Genomic DNA, 14,699 nt, shown 5'->3' with positions numbered 1-14,699 from the left:
GTCAAGTTCATATTCGTTTTATGTTGAAAGTGGCCCTTTTTATTTCCTGAATAGAGTGCTTAAGATACCCAGATCCACATGGCAAGTCAAGACTTCAGAGGAAAGGAACCTGGAGCCCTCTACTGGCTGGTTATGGGATCACGTCTATGGAGATTCTCAGTCATCCAGGACAGGTCATGGTTATTCCAAAGCTACTTTTTCAAGAGGCAACTGGACTTTCTTGTTTTTCTTTGAAGACGTTTCACTTTTCATCCAAGAAGCTTCTTCAACTCTGGGATCACCATCTACAGATCCATCTCTTGCTGAGACCATCCTAAAGTTCCTCTCCACAGAGGCTACAATCTATGCACCAGACTGGGCAATGACAATGATTCTTTCTGATGATTCTCCTTCTGTGTCTGCTGCTCTTCTCCATCATAGCTCCCTTTGAGAATGGACAGTCTCTGGCTGAAAGGCTTAGGGTCATAGTAAATAACAAAGTTGTAAAGGATAGATGCCAAGATGGCACCAATTAAGGGGCCCACCCAGAAAATCTATAAAGAAAGATCAGAGATAAGTTAGGACAACAACAACTTGTCATCAATTGACCTAAAGGTACAACCCTATTTGACCCAAGGTCAGGAGCTCTGAGGCAAAGAAGCTGCACATCTTTAGAAGTCCAACTGAAATGAATTGAACCTAAGTTACTAAATCACATTAGTTTCTCTCATGGTTTTCCAAGATTTAGTTCCTTATCTCTGTCTTGGAATCAGGACCTAAATCACAACAGTCTTTATCATCTACAATCAGGATCACAGCTGCCCACAAGGCATGGTCAGAAAGGTCAAGATGGTGGTAACAATGGTGAATGAAGCTTTGCCTAATTTTTTTATGTGCACCACATATGTAATACATACAAAAAACTGGAGAGAGCTTCCATCACCATTGTGACTGTTGTCTTCACTTTTTTGACTATGATCAGTAGACATTCATGATCAGGACTGTTATATCCTGCAATATGAATCAATCCATCTCCTCCAATGTTGTGACATCTTCTGTTGAAAGGTTCTGTAGAACCAGTGGTGGGATTCAAATATGTGAAGAACTGGTTCTCTGTGTGGATGGCACTTCTGGAAATCCATTCTGTGCCTGGGCAACAAAAAATTAGTTACCGGTTCTGCCGAAGTGGTGTGAACTGGCTGAATCCCACCACTGTGTAGAACTGATTACCAATCCACGTGAGTGAGATAGCTGTGTATCAGAGGTAGACAGCTTACCCTATCCAAAGAGAGATATAAACTAAGATAAGATGGACCATGTAAATAAAAGGCAGGCAAAAATGGTATGCCTGGTTTTATGAACCCTTTCAGCAAAATACTGAAGTATACCAAAGATTTTCACATGAGGACTTGAAATTCATCATTAAGTGAAAACAAAACCAAACCCCAGTGCATGATACAGTGATCTAGACCATTTCTCAAACTTAGCAACTTTAAGATGTGTGGATTTCAATCCCAGACTCTTCCAGCCAGCCACATGGAAGTCCACAGAACTTAAAGTTGCCACATTTGAGAAACACTGCTCTAGACGGACAAGGCAAGATCAAAGTCATGAAAGTTTCAAACTCCTGTTCCTGATGATTTCCCAAAGTCAGAATTCAGTAGCAAATGGAGCACAGGCTTTAACTGGGGGAAGCGAAATTTAAATCCCTGCTGACTGAATTCAACTTTAAACTCCTTTAAGGAGAGCTGAATATGCAAAGCGGGAAGGGCTTGCTTTAAAGCCATAAGCTACTGTCGAGGTTAAAATGAAAGTAGATAAGAAGAAAATAAAGGAAGTTAGATCTACAACTTCTCTCTCTACTTAGTTCTGTCCTTAAATTTTCCATCTTAATTCAACCCTTCCTGGAAACTTCCAAGGTCAGAAACGTCTGTGAGTAACCACATCTGCAACTAGAATGGTGGCAAGTTGGTGTTATTCCGGGCTGGATCTACTATTAAGCAAAAGGGAGTAATCACCTAGGGCAGGGGTAGGCAACCTCGGCTCTTTTATGACTCATGGACTTCAACTCCCAGAATTCCTGAGTTGAAGTCCATGAGTCATAAAAGAGCCGAGGTTGCCTACCCCTGACCTAGGGGAAAAAGGCTAGGAAGGGAAAATTAAAACAACAGAGCCAGCCTATTGCCTGAAAAGACTGTAGGGCTTCACTGTCAATACTGAAGAAAACCTTCACAGCTAATCCAGTTAGCGTTTGCATTTGAAATGGGAAGGGGTGGGAAAGATATAGACCATCCCATTTCTGACTCAAGCAGCAACATTTCTTAGGCGGCTCTACTGCTATGGCTTGAAAGGAGGTGAACCTGGCCTAAGAAAAAAATGTCAGGGTTTGTGTCTTCTGATAGAAGATTCCTGTCTTCAGTAGGGCACCAAGCCTCCAAGAGTAAGAAAGAGCCCATTTGTAGCCCCTATAGGGCAGGGGTCCCCAAACCCCTGTCCGTGGACCAGCACCAGGTCCCATTCGCATGATCGGGTAGCATGCAAAACCCTGCGGTCCTCAGAAAAAACTGTCTCCATGGAACCGGTTTCTGGTGCCCAAAAGGTTGGGGGCCACTGCTCTAGAAAGTAAGGATTTTTTTTTAAAAAAAACCAATCACTTAACTATGTGCCATCGTTTTTGACAGCTAGCAATCACAATGACCACCACCAGAGGGCAGCAAAGAGTTTTGTATCGCTTTGCTGCCATTTAGGGAAAATCTGGAATTCTGTGGCCCACAGCTGGTTAGCCCTGTTCTTCATGCCAGCAACTGAAGCTATTTATGCAACGGCAAAAATGTCGCCTCCTCTGATTTTAAATTTAGGAACTGGGTGGGACCAAACTGGTCTGCCATATGCAACCAGAAGATGGCCATCATCTCCCAGCTTTAAAATGCAGTTGCTGCCAGACTGAGCTACAGTTAAGATGTCTATAACAAAGTCCTAATCCATAACAGACTTTTGTGGAAAGTAGCTCTGAGAAGCATCGTGGCCTTGCAACTTAAAATCCCATGCCAGGCTTCCCCAAAATGGCTGCCAGCAAGTCCTTGCAGATGGCTACAGAAAGTGAAGCAGTGCTTTGTGGGAGGTGCGAAGAAGCTTGTGGACTTATAGTACAGAATGCTCATTTTTGTTTTTTAATAACCCCAGTCCCATTCCAGTTGCTCTTTGGGTTCATAGTGCATACAATTAAATCCTACTGATATACAGTCCTTCAGGGTCTGACCAATTGGATAATTCCTTGCCCCACTTTTCTTCCACCAAGCCTGGAATAATGGGGGATGAGGATATAGAAAGAAGAGAGTTTTACCCACTGCTGAAGAAAATTCCCAGTTATGACAGCAGGACCAAAGGATCTGGCTGGATTCATGGAGCATCTAGTGTAGTAATGCTAGAAACGGGGAATTGGAAGAAAGCGTTAGAAAAGGCAGCTCTTGTGAAGTTCCCATTCTCTGTTTCAATGTTGCACTTCCATCAAAAGTTTTTTTTCCCCTCACTATAGTCCAAACAACTACAGGTAGTCCTCGACTTATGACCACAATTGAGCCCAAAATTTCTGTTGTTAAATGAGACATTTGTTAAGTGAGTTTTGCCCCGTTTTACGACCTTTTTGACACAGTTGCTAGGTGAATCACGGCAACTGATTGGTTAGCAACCCGATTGTTAAGTGAATCTGGCTTGCCCATTGATTTTGTTTGTCAGAAGGTCGCAAAAGGTGATCACATGACCTTGGGACACTGCAACCGTCATAAATATGAACCAGCTGCCGAGCATCTGAATTTTGATCACATGACCATGGGATGCTGCAAAGGTCGTAACTTTGAAAAACGGTCATAAGTCACTTTTTCCAGTGCCGTTGTAAGTTTGAACAGTCACTAAATGAACTGTTGTAAGTTGAGGACTACCTGTACAGTGTTGGGATGGGATCCACATAGAACAAGACACTGGAGGAAAATACTTGTGTAGCTTCCTAGTCTTGCGCATGATGTTGAAGACTGGAGCTGTTTGGTTCAAGCAGCCACTACTACTGTTCTTTTCTCTAAAATGTCTCTCTTACTGGAGGCAGGCTATTGTCTGGGTAAAATATTTGCCAAAGTTGTGCATCACACCACCCACTTTAGTGGGGTTATCTATGAACACAGTTGTAAAAGCTTAGAATGTTGCTCACCGTAGGATCTGCTAGTTAATTTCAGGGCTCCTCCAAAACACCCCTGACATTTTTACATTATACATGGGCAAAGTTTGCAGCCAAGAACCCAGCCCCTGCACCGAGCTCAGGTTATTTACAAGGTAGTTAAAACAATATCTGTTACATTATTCCTTTTGTCCTGGTTTTTAAGAGTTCTCAGCTTTATCTGGCTAATGCTGGCTTGGGTGTATTCTGTCTTTTATTTCTCACATTGATTTTTATTTTGTTTTGAATGCCTATTCCCTCCGAAGAGCAGTATCATTTTAAAAGCTTGCTTCTAGCATTTTAAACACAATAAAACAAAGCCTGTCTTGCTTAGGGCTCCCAGATGTGGTAGGTTTTCCACTCTCAAGGAATCATCAGCCAGTTCTGGTAGGCTGACTTTTGCACTTATCTTTCCTAGCTTCTCTTAATTTACTCACCCCAACCAAGTGGCCCAGGGCAACCGAGATGCCAATGATGACAGCGGGGCAGCCCGTACTACGCTGTGTATCTGTGGATGCAAAGTAGCACAGAACCAACTGTAGGGTCAAGATGAGCTCAACTGCAACAGCTTGTCCAGTTGAAATATTGATGTTCACCTAGGGCAGAGAAGGAAATAACGGTGAAGGAGATTTTAACTCTACGGCTGACATTTTTTCTGCCTGGGGAAAAAAAAGATTATTATACAGGTTTTAGGTTACGCGAGTGCAGGATACCCTAAAGTTAAATCAGAGCACTTTGTTACCATTACTAAGAGCAGCATCCGATGACTGCAACTTGAGACTTCCTGCCAGCTCTTCCACTGACTTTGCTTGTCAGAATCCCCTCCTACTTCAACATTTTTTTGGGGGGGACCCTGAAGGATGTACGTTTCTGTGAAGGTAGCTCCAGATGGAAAAAACATTTGACTTTAACAGCTGCCTTTTATATTTCTCCAATTAGGGGAAGCCAACAGTCATCCCTGATCAGCTGAAAAAGACCCTAAACTTCCTCTTTTTTTTTAGTTATAAACTGATGTTTTCCAGCTTCTGGCAAATGGCTGCTGCCTGCTTCATCTGAAGCGCATCATACTAAGGCAGAGTCCTGCTGTGGTCACATCCCTCCAGTTTTCAGGACGGTTTGTCTTTCGAGACCAGAAAAAGCAGAGTCCCTCTGCTGTGCTCAAAGACCATCTCTTCTGCTTTTCTTGCCAGTCCCTGGGTGCAGCCGTGTCTACAGAGAAGAGGGGATTTTTTTAAAAAAAAATTAAGATGGTAGCATGCAATTTTAGTCCTACCCTTTTTAGTCCTGCGTGGTGCATATTGCCTTTCTGCCGGTAGTCTTCCATTATCGACCAGCAACTCTGGGACCAGCAACTCTGCTGCTAAATGACACAGGCATTAAGTGAAACATCACGTCGCCATGCTCAACTTATGTCAATGCACCGCGGTTGTGAAGCGAATCTGTCACCGTCAGTAAGGGCAACATCTGATGACTGCCATTTGAGGCTTCCTGCCAGCTCTTCCATTGACTTTGCTTATCCGAAGCGGGATGACTAATCTGACTGACATTTTTTTAATCTATGTCACAAACGTTCTGGACAAAGGAGGTGCTGTGGACATAGCTTATCTTGATTTTAGCAAAACATTTTATACACTTCCCATAATGAGCTCATAAAAAAGTTGTACAGGCTAGAGGGCTTAACCACTGGGCGGTTCGGTGGATCAGAAATTGCCTCTGGGACGATCCCAGTGTGTGATTGTTAATGGGGCACTGTCTGAACAGAGACCAGTCACAACTAGTTTACCACAAGCCTCAGTCCTAGGTCCTGTTTTGCTCAATGTGTTTGTAAATGATATAACAGGAGGATTGCTAGGTGAGGTATGTCTTTTTGTTGCTGACACAAAAATCTCATCAAATGTAATACAGTTGGTGTTCCTGAGGGTTGTTTTTTTTTGTAACATGGAAAACATTTTGGCATTGCTGGAAAATTGGTAAAAAATGTGGAAACTGCAGTTCAGTGTTCCTAAATGTAAGGTCAAGACTGTTAGGGAGGGGCTTTTGATGCCTGCAAAACTGACTTCTCTGACCCTATTTCTTTAGCCATGGGTGGCCAGGGGAGTGAGCAGGGAGAGAAAGTAGGGAAAATATCTCCTTTATTTTGAATTGCCCAGTCCAGGGATGGGGAACGATGGCCCTTTTATGACTTGTGGACTTACACTCTTGTTTACTCCCAGCCTACGTGAGTCCTTGTTATGCTCACAAGGAGAAACCCCTCTTCCAAGAAACAGGCAGGAACTGCAAGAAAAAACCAAGCCCTTTTATTCTCACAGACCTGAGTCAATGTCCAAGGCAAACAAACACAGTTCACAGAAACTCGATCCTCAACACAAATGGTTGGCTTTGGCAACCAGCACCTCCCACACTTTCCCCTTTATAATTCAGCCAAGGCGTGACTTCCTAATGCCTTCTCCTTTGCCTTTGGAGCCGCCCCATTGTATTCCTCTGTCCTACTCGCCTCTCTTGCCTGTGCTTTCATGCATCCTGGATTTGTCCCAATTGTTCTTCATCACTGTCCAACTCAGGCTCCCAGCACAGCTGTGTCTCAGCCTGAGCGTGAGTAGAGGAGCCAGGCTCCTCATCTGACTATAAGGCTTGGAGCTCCTCAGAGCCTTCCTCTGACTCTAATGTCACTCCAGACCCCTCCTCCTCATCTGATTCCTCAGACTCAGCTGCCGGATCCACTGGCTGGCGAGGAAACACAACTACTCTCAGAATTCCTTAATCAGCCATGCTGGCTCAGGAATTCTGGGAGTTGAAGTCCACAAGTCATAAAGGTGCTATCGTTCCCCATCTCTGGTTCAGTCCCACAGAGTAATCACTTTTGGCAGGAAGACCCATTTTTCTTACTTCTACCCCATCCCCCAAATTTCTTGCTGTGCTCAGTAGGAAAAATGTAGGGAAAGAAGAGAGTGAAGGGCTCCTGGGGTGCCAGTTCTATGATTTAACTCTGTGTGGCTTCAGCGGCAGCAGCTGGGCCCAAGAGAGAGGCATTCCCCAGTCCACCTCTTTCCTTCTCCTTTCTTTTACTAGGAGAAAACCCCATTCTGCTTTGACAGCAGTTTTTATGCTAAGGAGCTTTTGCCAACTCCTACCCTTTACTGCTACCATGCAGATGAGCTCTATAGATCAGGGGTCCCCAAGCTTTCACCTGGGGGGTGGAGGCGCCTTTACACGTGCGAGCATGTGCACATGCAAGTGGGGCCATGTGCACATGAATGGGGCCGTGATTACATGCATGATGCAAATGAGGCCACGAGTGCCCATGCGATGCTCAGGCAACACTAGCACTCATGCAATACCATGATGCTAGCACAAGTGGGGATGTTGCGCTTGCAATGACGATAGTGCCGGTATGACATCACAATGCTAGTGCGAATGGGGGGGGGTGCTCTCATGGTGACACTACTGCCCACCTAATGCTTATGGCATTGCTAGCACCTGTGCAACTCTACGACACTAGCGCAAGCAGAGAAATTCAGTCGTGGCAACACTAGCACCATGTGACACTCATGGCATTGCTAGCACCTGCCTGATGCCGTGACACTAGCACAAGTGGGTTGGTGCGAGTGTGCACACATCCATGCACTGACCAGCCACTTATGCAGCCCAGTGACCAAGAGCCTATGGCCCGGTCTTGGACTACGGACCACAGGTTGGTGACCCCTGCTATAGATAGCAGCAAAGAGATACAGAAAAATCTATGGCTTTGATGTCCTCTTAACTGTCCTCCAGATTTTTGGAGCCCAGGTATGGTATCCCTAGCAGAGGTGGCTTAAACACCAGTTGCCTCTTGCCTCCATTTGCTCAACGGAGAAATTTTAGAAACTCAGAAGTTTGTTCATGTTTTTGAATATCTCTTTGGCCTAGTATGATATTGCTGTAATAAAGAAATGAGATATTTATTCCTCTGAGTCAACACAACTGTTTCTGCTTTTTAATAGATTCTCTTCTCTGTAGCTGAGAAATATTCCTATCCCCACAGCATAGTCCAAATTCAGAGTGGCTGAAGTGTGAAATTAATTCTTGACATCTGACAAGAAAATGAAAATCAAGATTAACTATGAATTATCAAAAGGTGAAGACCTGGGAAAGAAACAAAAGTGAAAAAAACATGTTTCTGATCTATCCCTCTTTGGATTTCTTGAGATTAGGTGGGGCCAGAAGCTCCAGTCCTAGCTATAAATTGAAAATGACTTTTCAAAATAACTGCTGTAACAATCAGAAGCTACTTCTTGATAACTTTTTTTTCTAGTCTACTTTTCTCCTAACCTTTTCCTTCTTTTTCTACTTTAGTGTTTTATTTCTTTCTCCCCCCCTTCTTTATTTTAGTTTGTATTAGGTTTTACTCATTTCAGCTTAATGCTAGTATAAGGTAAAGGTAAAGGTTCCCCCGCACATATGTGCTAGTCATTTCCAACTCTAGGGGCCGGTGCTCATCTCCGTTTCAAAGCCGAAGAGCCAGCGCTTGTCCGAGGACGTCTCCGTGGTCATGTGGCCGGCATGACTAGACGCCAAAGGCACATGGAACGCTGTTACCTTCCCACCATAGTGGTCCCTATTTTTCTATTTGAATTTTTACGTGCTTTCAAACTGCTAGGTTGGCAGAAGCTGGGACGAGTAACAGGCGCTCACTCTGCTACGCGGCACTCGGGATTCGACCCGCCAAACTGCCAATCTTCTGATCGACAAGCTCAGCGTCCTAACCCACTGAGCCACCGCGTCCCTTACAATGCTAGTATAGGAGCGGGGAAAAATAGGTTTGCTGTTATTTTAGTTTGAGATAGAGTTTTAACAGAAGGCTAAACCTGCTGGTCTATCCATTTATCGAAAACTGTCTCCTCTCATCCATATCTCTTGCCCACATTAAAAACAGGATTTATAGATGTTTTCACAATAGATGTGATATTTGCTGGGGGAGGAAGGAAAGCAAAGCTGGAAGAATTCACCAATCCTTCTCCTTAACATGCCTTGAGCACTATAGGTAGGCTCAGTAACATATTCCAGCATCCTGTCTGGGGATCATCAGTGGAGACAGTAAAATGCAGTAAATTTTATGCATGCTCAAGGACTAGTAGATGTTTAACTTGGCTTTGAAGAAGCAACCTAAGAAATAGAGACAGAATGCCCCGCGCTGATTGCAGACTTCCGGGAGTTCTCTTAACAGGTTCATGAAGAGAGTTAACTTCTAGAAAAGATGACATTAGGATAATAATTCCTTTCTCTTGCCTCCCACCATCTAAGGCGTTACCTTTTTCTAGGAGTGACCTCTTGCATACAAATTGCTTTCTACAAGTCTGCAGATTTTTATTTTTTGTTTTACATTGTCTAGGATTTTCATCCATCTTTCATTACAGTGTTTACTTTTCCATTATTTTATTTTTATTTTATTTATTTTAATTCCATTTATATCCCACCCTTCTCCGAAGACTCAGGGCGGCTTACATAAAATCCTGATTTCTGCAAGCACCCCAAAAAAGTAGTTATCTAGTCTAGGGTGCAAAATCTGAGGGCCACTAGATGTCAGCACTGAAATTTCAGACCTTTTGCCACCATCTAGTGGTCATCCGTCTTTGTGAAAGCCTATAGGTTGGAGGATTTAAATTTCCTTAAACTAAATATATTTATTGTAAGGTAAAGGTAAAGGTAAAGGTTCCCCCGCACATGTGTGCTAGTCGTTTCCGACTCTAGGGGCCGGTGCTCATCTCCGTTTCAAAGCCGAAGAGCCAGCGCTTGTCCAAGGACGTCTCCGTGGTCATGTGGCCGGCATGACTAGACGCCAAAGGCGCACGGAACGCTGTTACCTTCCCACCGTAGTGGTCCCTATTTTTCTACTTGCATTTTTACGTGCTTTTGAACTGCTAGGTTGGCAGAAGCTGGGACGAGTAACAGGCGCTCACTCTGTTACGCGGCACTTGGGATTCGACCCGCCAAACTGCCGACCTTCTGATCAACAAGCTCAGCATCCTAACCCACTGAGCCACTGCGTCCCTCTATATTTATTGTACTTTTTTTTACAAAAAAAACCACTTCCAAAAATACGTCAAAGGAAAAATTGATGGGAATACAGGCTTAGGCATATATAACTATAGTTAGACCATGTGGCTGATTTTAATGTCCACTAAACCAGGGACTGGCAGCACAGCATTTATGTCATCCCAAAGCGCACACAAGCACAAACTGTAAAAAAAGGTGAAATCTTGTGAGAAATTGGTTTTCATATTTATTTCTGCAAAATGTTAAATCTGACAGTATTTTGAGCTTGAATGCCCAAATCACATGAGATTTGGAGTAGAAGGCAAAACCTTGTGAGGTGTTAGGAATAAAACTGCCTGCATTTCACAAAAATTCAACCATTAAAAAGGTTTTATTACTACTTGGCAATCTATTCTCTTTTTTGTAGGAGAGTAAAACACTTACTGAAATCTGCATTAAGGCAAAAGGCAATTGGTTTGGTTTTGGCTTGACAAGTGTATGAACTGAGCCAGCTGTGTTCTGTTTAATAAAATGACTATGTAATGTGTGTATGAAGCCTATATATTAGGAAATACAAATCAGTGTGCAGAGAGAGTTTGATTCTGAATAATGTCTTGCAATATATTGGAAAGGAAAGATAATTGTTTTCTACCTTCTCAGTTCAGCAATGTTTATGCAGATTGTGCATCAGTGCTGGTTTATCAGTAGCATTTCAGATTTTTCAGATTTGCTGTTATCTCAGAGTACATTATCATACATACTGTCAGGCACAAGTGACCAGATCCACTTGTGTAGAGTTCAGGCTCCTTTGCTGTATTCTGCCTATAATACAAGAATTTTCTCAGACTTCTCGCCTTCCCTTGGGAACAGATAGATAAGATTTCTTGGAGCTTGGGGAAGTGGTGGGGGGGAGGGTCAGTCCTGGATCTCTTACATCTGTGCAACAACTCAAGACTAATTCCTTCTTTGATCCCTCCTCCCTTTTGGCTGGGTGTTTCCCAGCACATACCAAATTAGATCATCATAGTTTATCAGAAGCTCTTTAGGTATAAGCAAACAAAATATTGAAGTGGGGGAGGTATTAAATGATGGTTACTGACTAATCATTTTCCAAATACAAAAATCTCAGTGGCTTAGTGCCCTTGCCTTTGTTGCTGCCTTTCATGCAACTGATTCCCCACTATGGCAACCAGGTATTCCCCAGTCTTTTTTAAATACACAGAAAAGAAATAATGGCTGCGCTCATGTCAATCCTTATCCTGTTGTGATTTATTGCTGAATTATGTTGTCCTGATTAGGCAGATGCAATATGGGTCCTTATCATTTTACTATTTCAGCACTTCAGCTTGTGCTAAACCAGTCAGAGTTAAAGCACTTACAGCCTACTGCTGATCAGTAAGTACCATCAACCAATACTGGTACAACAACAGCATGGTGCTAGATAAAATGTACAGTAGTGGGTGGTGAATCCAAACTGATCTTTACCTACCTTGTGATTGCTATTGTATGTTGCCAGCTTAAGGCAGGGGGAACATTAATTTAACACCAGTGCAGTTAACAGAAGAATAGCGTGGGAAGGGACCTTGGTAGTCTTCTTGTCCAACCCCCTGCTCAGACAGGAGACCCTGTTTGACAAATGGCTGTCCAATCTCTTCTTAAAAATCTCCAGGGCTGGCACACCCACAATTTCTGGAGACAAGTTGCTCTACTAATTAATTGTTTTAATTGTCAGAAAATTTCTCATTGGTTCTAGGTTGGTTCTCTCCTTGATTAGTTAATTAGTTGATTAGTTTTTCCTTAATTAGTTGATTAGAATAAATTAGATTAGATTAGATTAGATTAGACTGATTAGCTAAGATTGATTAAAACCTATTTCACTCACCAGCTGGTGCTGAAAGCAACATCACAGGTACATCCTCTTGAAAAAGGCTGTACAACACAACAAACATGATGTTGATGCCATGGTTAAGTGCAACTGGAAAGAGACTCTCTATCCTTCCTACTTAATTCAAGGCCGGGCTACTTCCAGAGCTGCAGGAGGCTCCCAGACCAATTTCTTTACTTCTGATTACACTGTACTGTAAATCTGACAACTCTCACTGTTTTTGTTGGAAGAGTTGAAAGACCAGGTTAGGGACAGATCATCATGGAGAAAATCTATCCATGTGGTTGCTAAGAGTTAACAATGACTTGGTGGCACATAATCCATCAGTCAATCTATTTCCAGGAAAGGTCAATCTCTGCATTCTCTGGGCTCCCTTTCTTCTAGTCTCTTTCCCTCTCTATAAGCATGGAAGAGCTTATAAGGGTTCATTTCTAACACATGGATATAATGACATTTAGTTCTACTTCCCTCCACTAGAACTGCCCTCTTTGATCCACTCTTTCACTTGTTAAATAGTTGCACCTCCCACCTTGTCAACCCGGGACCCGATAACTCTAGATGTTGCTGAACTATAACCTAATAAGTTCCTGCTGCAAAATTCCAACTTCTGATCTGCTCATTTATTTGTTGAAGATCAATTCCACATTTCTTTCATTTACAAGACCACCATGCAAAGAAGTTGAGGGAAGTTGTGTTGTTCAAAATGAACCAGTAACTCAGGGCATAAGTGGAGAGGTTCTTCTGCAATGCAACAAAGTACAGCAGACAAACTAGACAACAAAGTAGAAGAAAAATACCCTTGATATCAAGCAGAAAAAGATGGGTGGAGGTTAATTTCCCATTAGGCCAGTAGTGAGTAGAAGACAATAACATGCTTTCCAGTCACTAAAAAAACAAAACAGTAAGTTACTGGTACTTGAGGCAAACACATTGTCTGGATCAGCCTTGAGTCTCCGTTGTCCTTGCCTTGCCATCTATCCATTATGTGAATCAACCCAAAATAATGTTCTTGACCCTCTGCTCTTCCCATTCTCTTTATCATAGACAATTCTTATTCCCTTATTTGTTGCCACATTCTTATCCCTCCCCATCTTAGAATTTAGAGTGGACACACTTGAGGGCCTGGACCTCTCTTTCTAATTGTTATTGTCCAAGCATGGACAATCCTTTTCAGTCTTAGCATTTCCTTCCCAGTCTTATATTTTGTCTTCTGAGATTTGTGGGGAATGCATCAGTGATCCGGAGTTATAATCAAGTGGAGAGGTTTGAAGGCCTTCAGTCCTTTTGGGTAAATCTTTGGGACTTTCCACACTTTCAGAAGAAATGACCTACTCTGACCTTTACTTCCTACCCCAGATGCTATAACCATGGTAATGAAAACTGGCCATTTTTCAGTTAATTTTGTCAAGCCAATCTAGGGAGGTTATAGGGCAAGGTGGGATGAACTGGAGGCTGTGGTTTGTATGAAGTCACCCATCCCTGCTGTACACCCTGCTTCCACACATTCTGTTACCACTACCAGTAGATACCCCACAATCATGATAACCATTTTTACAAAAATGGAGTTGCATGTTATTATAGCCACCATGAAGCCATTTTATAATTCAGTCCCTGTTGCAATTAACGTCAGGCCATTTTGAGCTTTTGTTATAACTTACTGCCAGTTTCTTCTAAAGCCCTTCCCAGGGGACCGTTCCACCAAACCATCATTCCAGGTAATCCTTCCTCTTCGTTTGAAATCATAATCAGCTTCCCTCTCCCAACAATTTCCAAGTAAACCAACAGAGAACATGTTTTGCACTGCCGTCTGTAAGAGGATGTACCATCAGTGATTGACACACATAGAATTGTAGCTATTTGCATCTCCCTGGCTTCACACTATAATCTAAAACAACCCGTGACAATATTTCACACCTTAACAACCACACCCCTGTTTGATGTTTGCCAGATCCACAACTCCAGTCAATCCTGGTACACTTGCTGGAATGCATATCGCTTGGCGGGTTATTTAAAATGCCATTGTCAAAGATGCCAATTCAGTGACATACCTTGTTGATGCCCATATTTCCCCGGATATCCCCAGGAGTCACCGCATAAAGGATGGCTGCCCCAACAATTCCTCCAGCCAGCTGGGCCACCACATAGCAGACAGTCCTCACCAAAGAGACACGAGAGCCAAGCAGGAAGGCCACAGTCACTGCTGGATTGATGTGGGCTCCACTAGCACGCCAGGCAATCTGGACAACTGTGGCTGCTGCCAGGTTGAAGGTGATAGAAATCTGCAGGATGGAGGCCATCTCTGGCCAATTCAGCAAAGACCCCAAGCCAAAAAAGACGTAGATGGCAGTGATCAGCAACTCAGTGAAGACAGCCCGGTAGAAAGCTATAGAAAGAAGTTCCTTACACATTCTGCAAGAAGCAAGAGGTGAACAGTACATATTTTCTGGTGGCCTTTTCCCTTCTGAGCAAGAGCCAAGGAAGCACTATTTAAATGAGTGAGATTGCAACATTGGGTTGGACCAGGAAATAAAAGGGAAACTCCTGCAGTAGCCTCTCCTGCCCAGCCATTGGCTTGGCACTGCTTCTGCTCCTTAGAACAAGGAAGGGCTCTAAGCT

General features: G+C 43.2%; 1 protein-coding gene across 1 annotated transcript; it reads right to left on the bottom strand.

Moving 5' to 3' along the window:
- Positions 1-335: 335 nt before the first annotated feature.
- AQP6 (aquaporin 6) lies at positions 336-14,491 on the bottom strand (the record flags this gene model as incomplete). Its single annotated transcript, XM_083353125.1, has 4 exons — positions 336-533; positions 3,323-3,403; positions 4,624-4,782; positions 14,132-14,491. 4 exons carry the CDS (start codon positions 14,489-14,491, stop codon positions 336-338), a joined length of 798 nt encoding a protein of 265 aa, XP_083209251.1.
- Positions 14,492-14,699: the final 208 nt, after the last annotated feature.

Source organism: Vipera ursinii, assembly GCF_947247035.1.
Source record: "Vipera ursinii genome assembly, chromosome: 2".
NCBI lineage: Eukaryota > Metazoa > Chordata > Lepidosauria > Squamata > Viperidae > Vipera > Vipera ursinii.
This window is presented reverse-complemented; position numbering and strand designations above follow the sequence as displayed.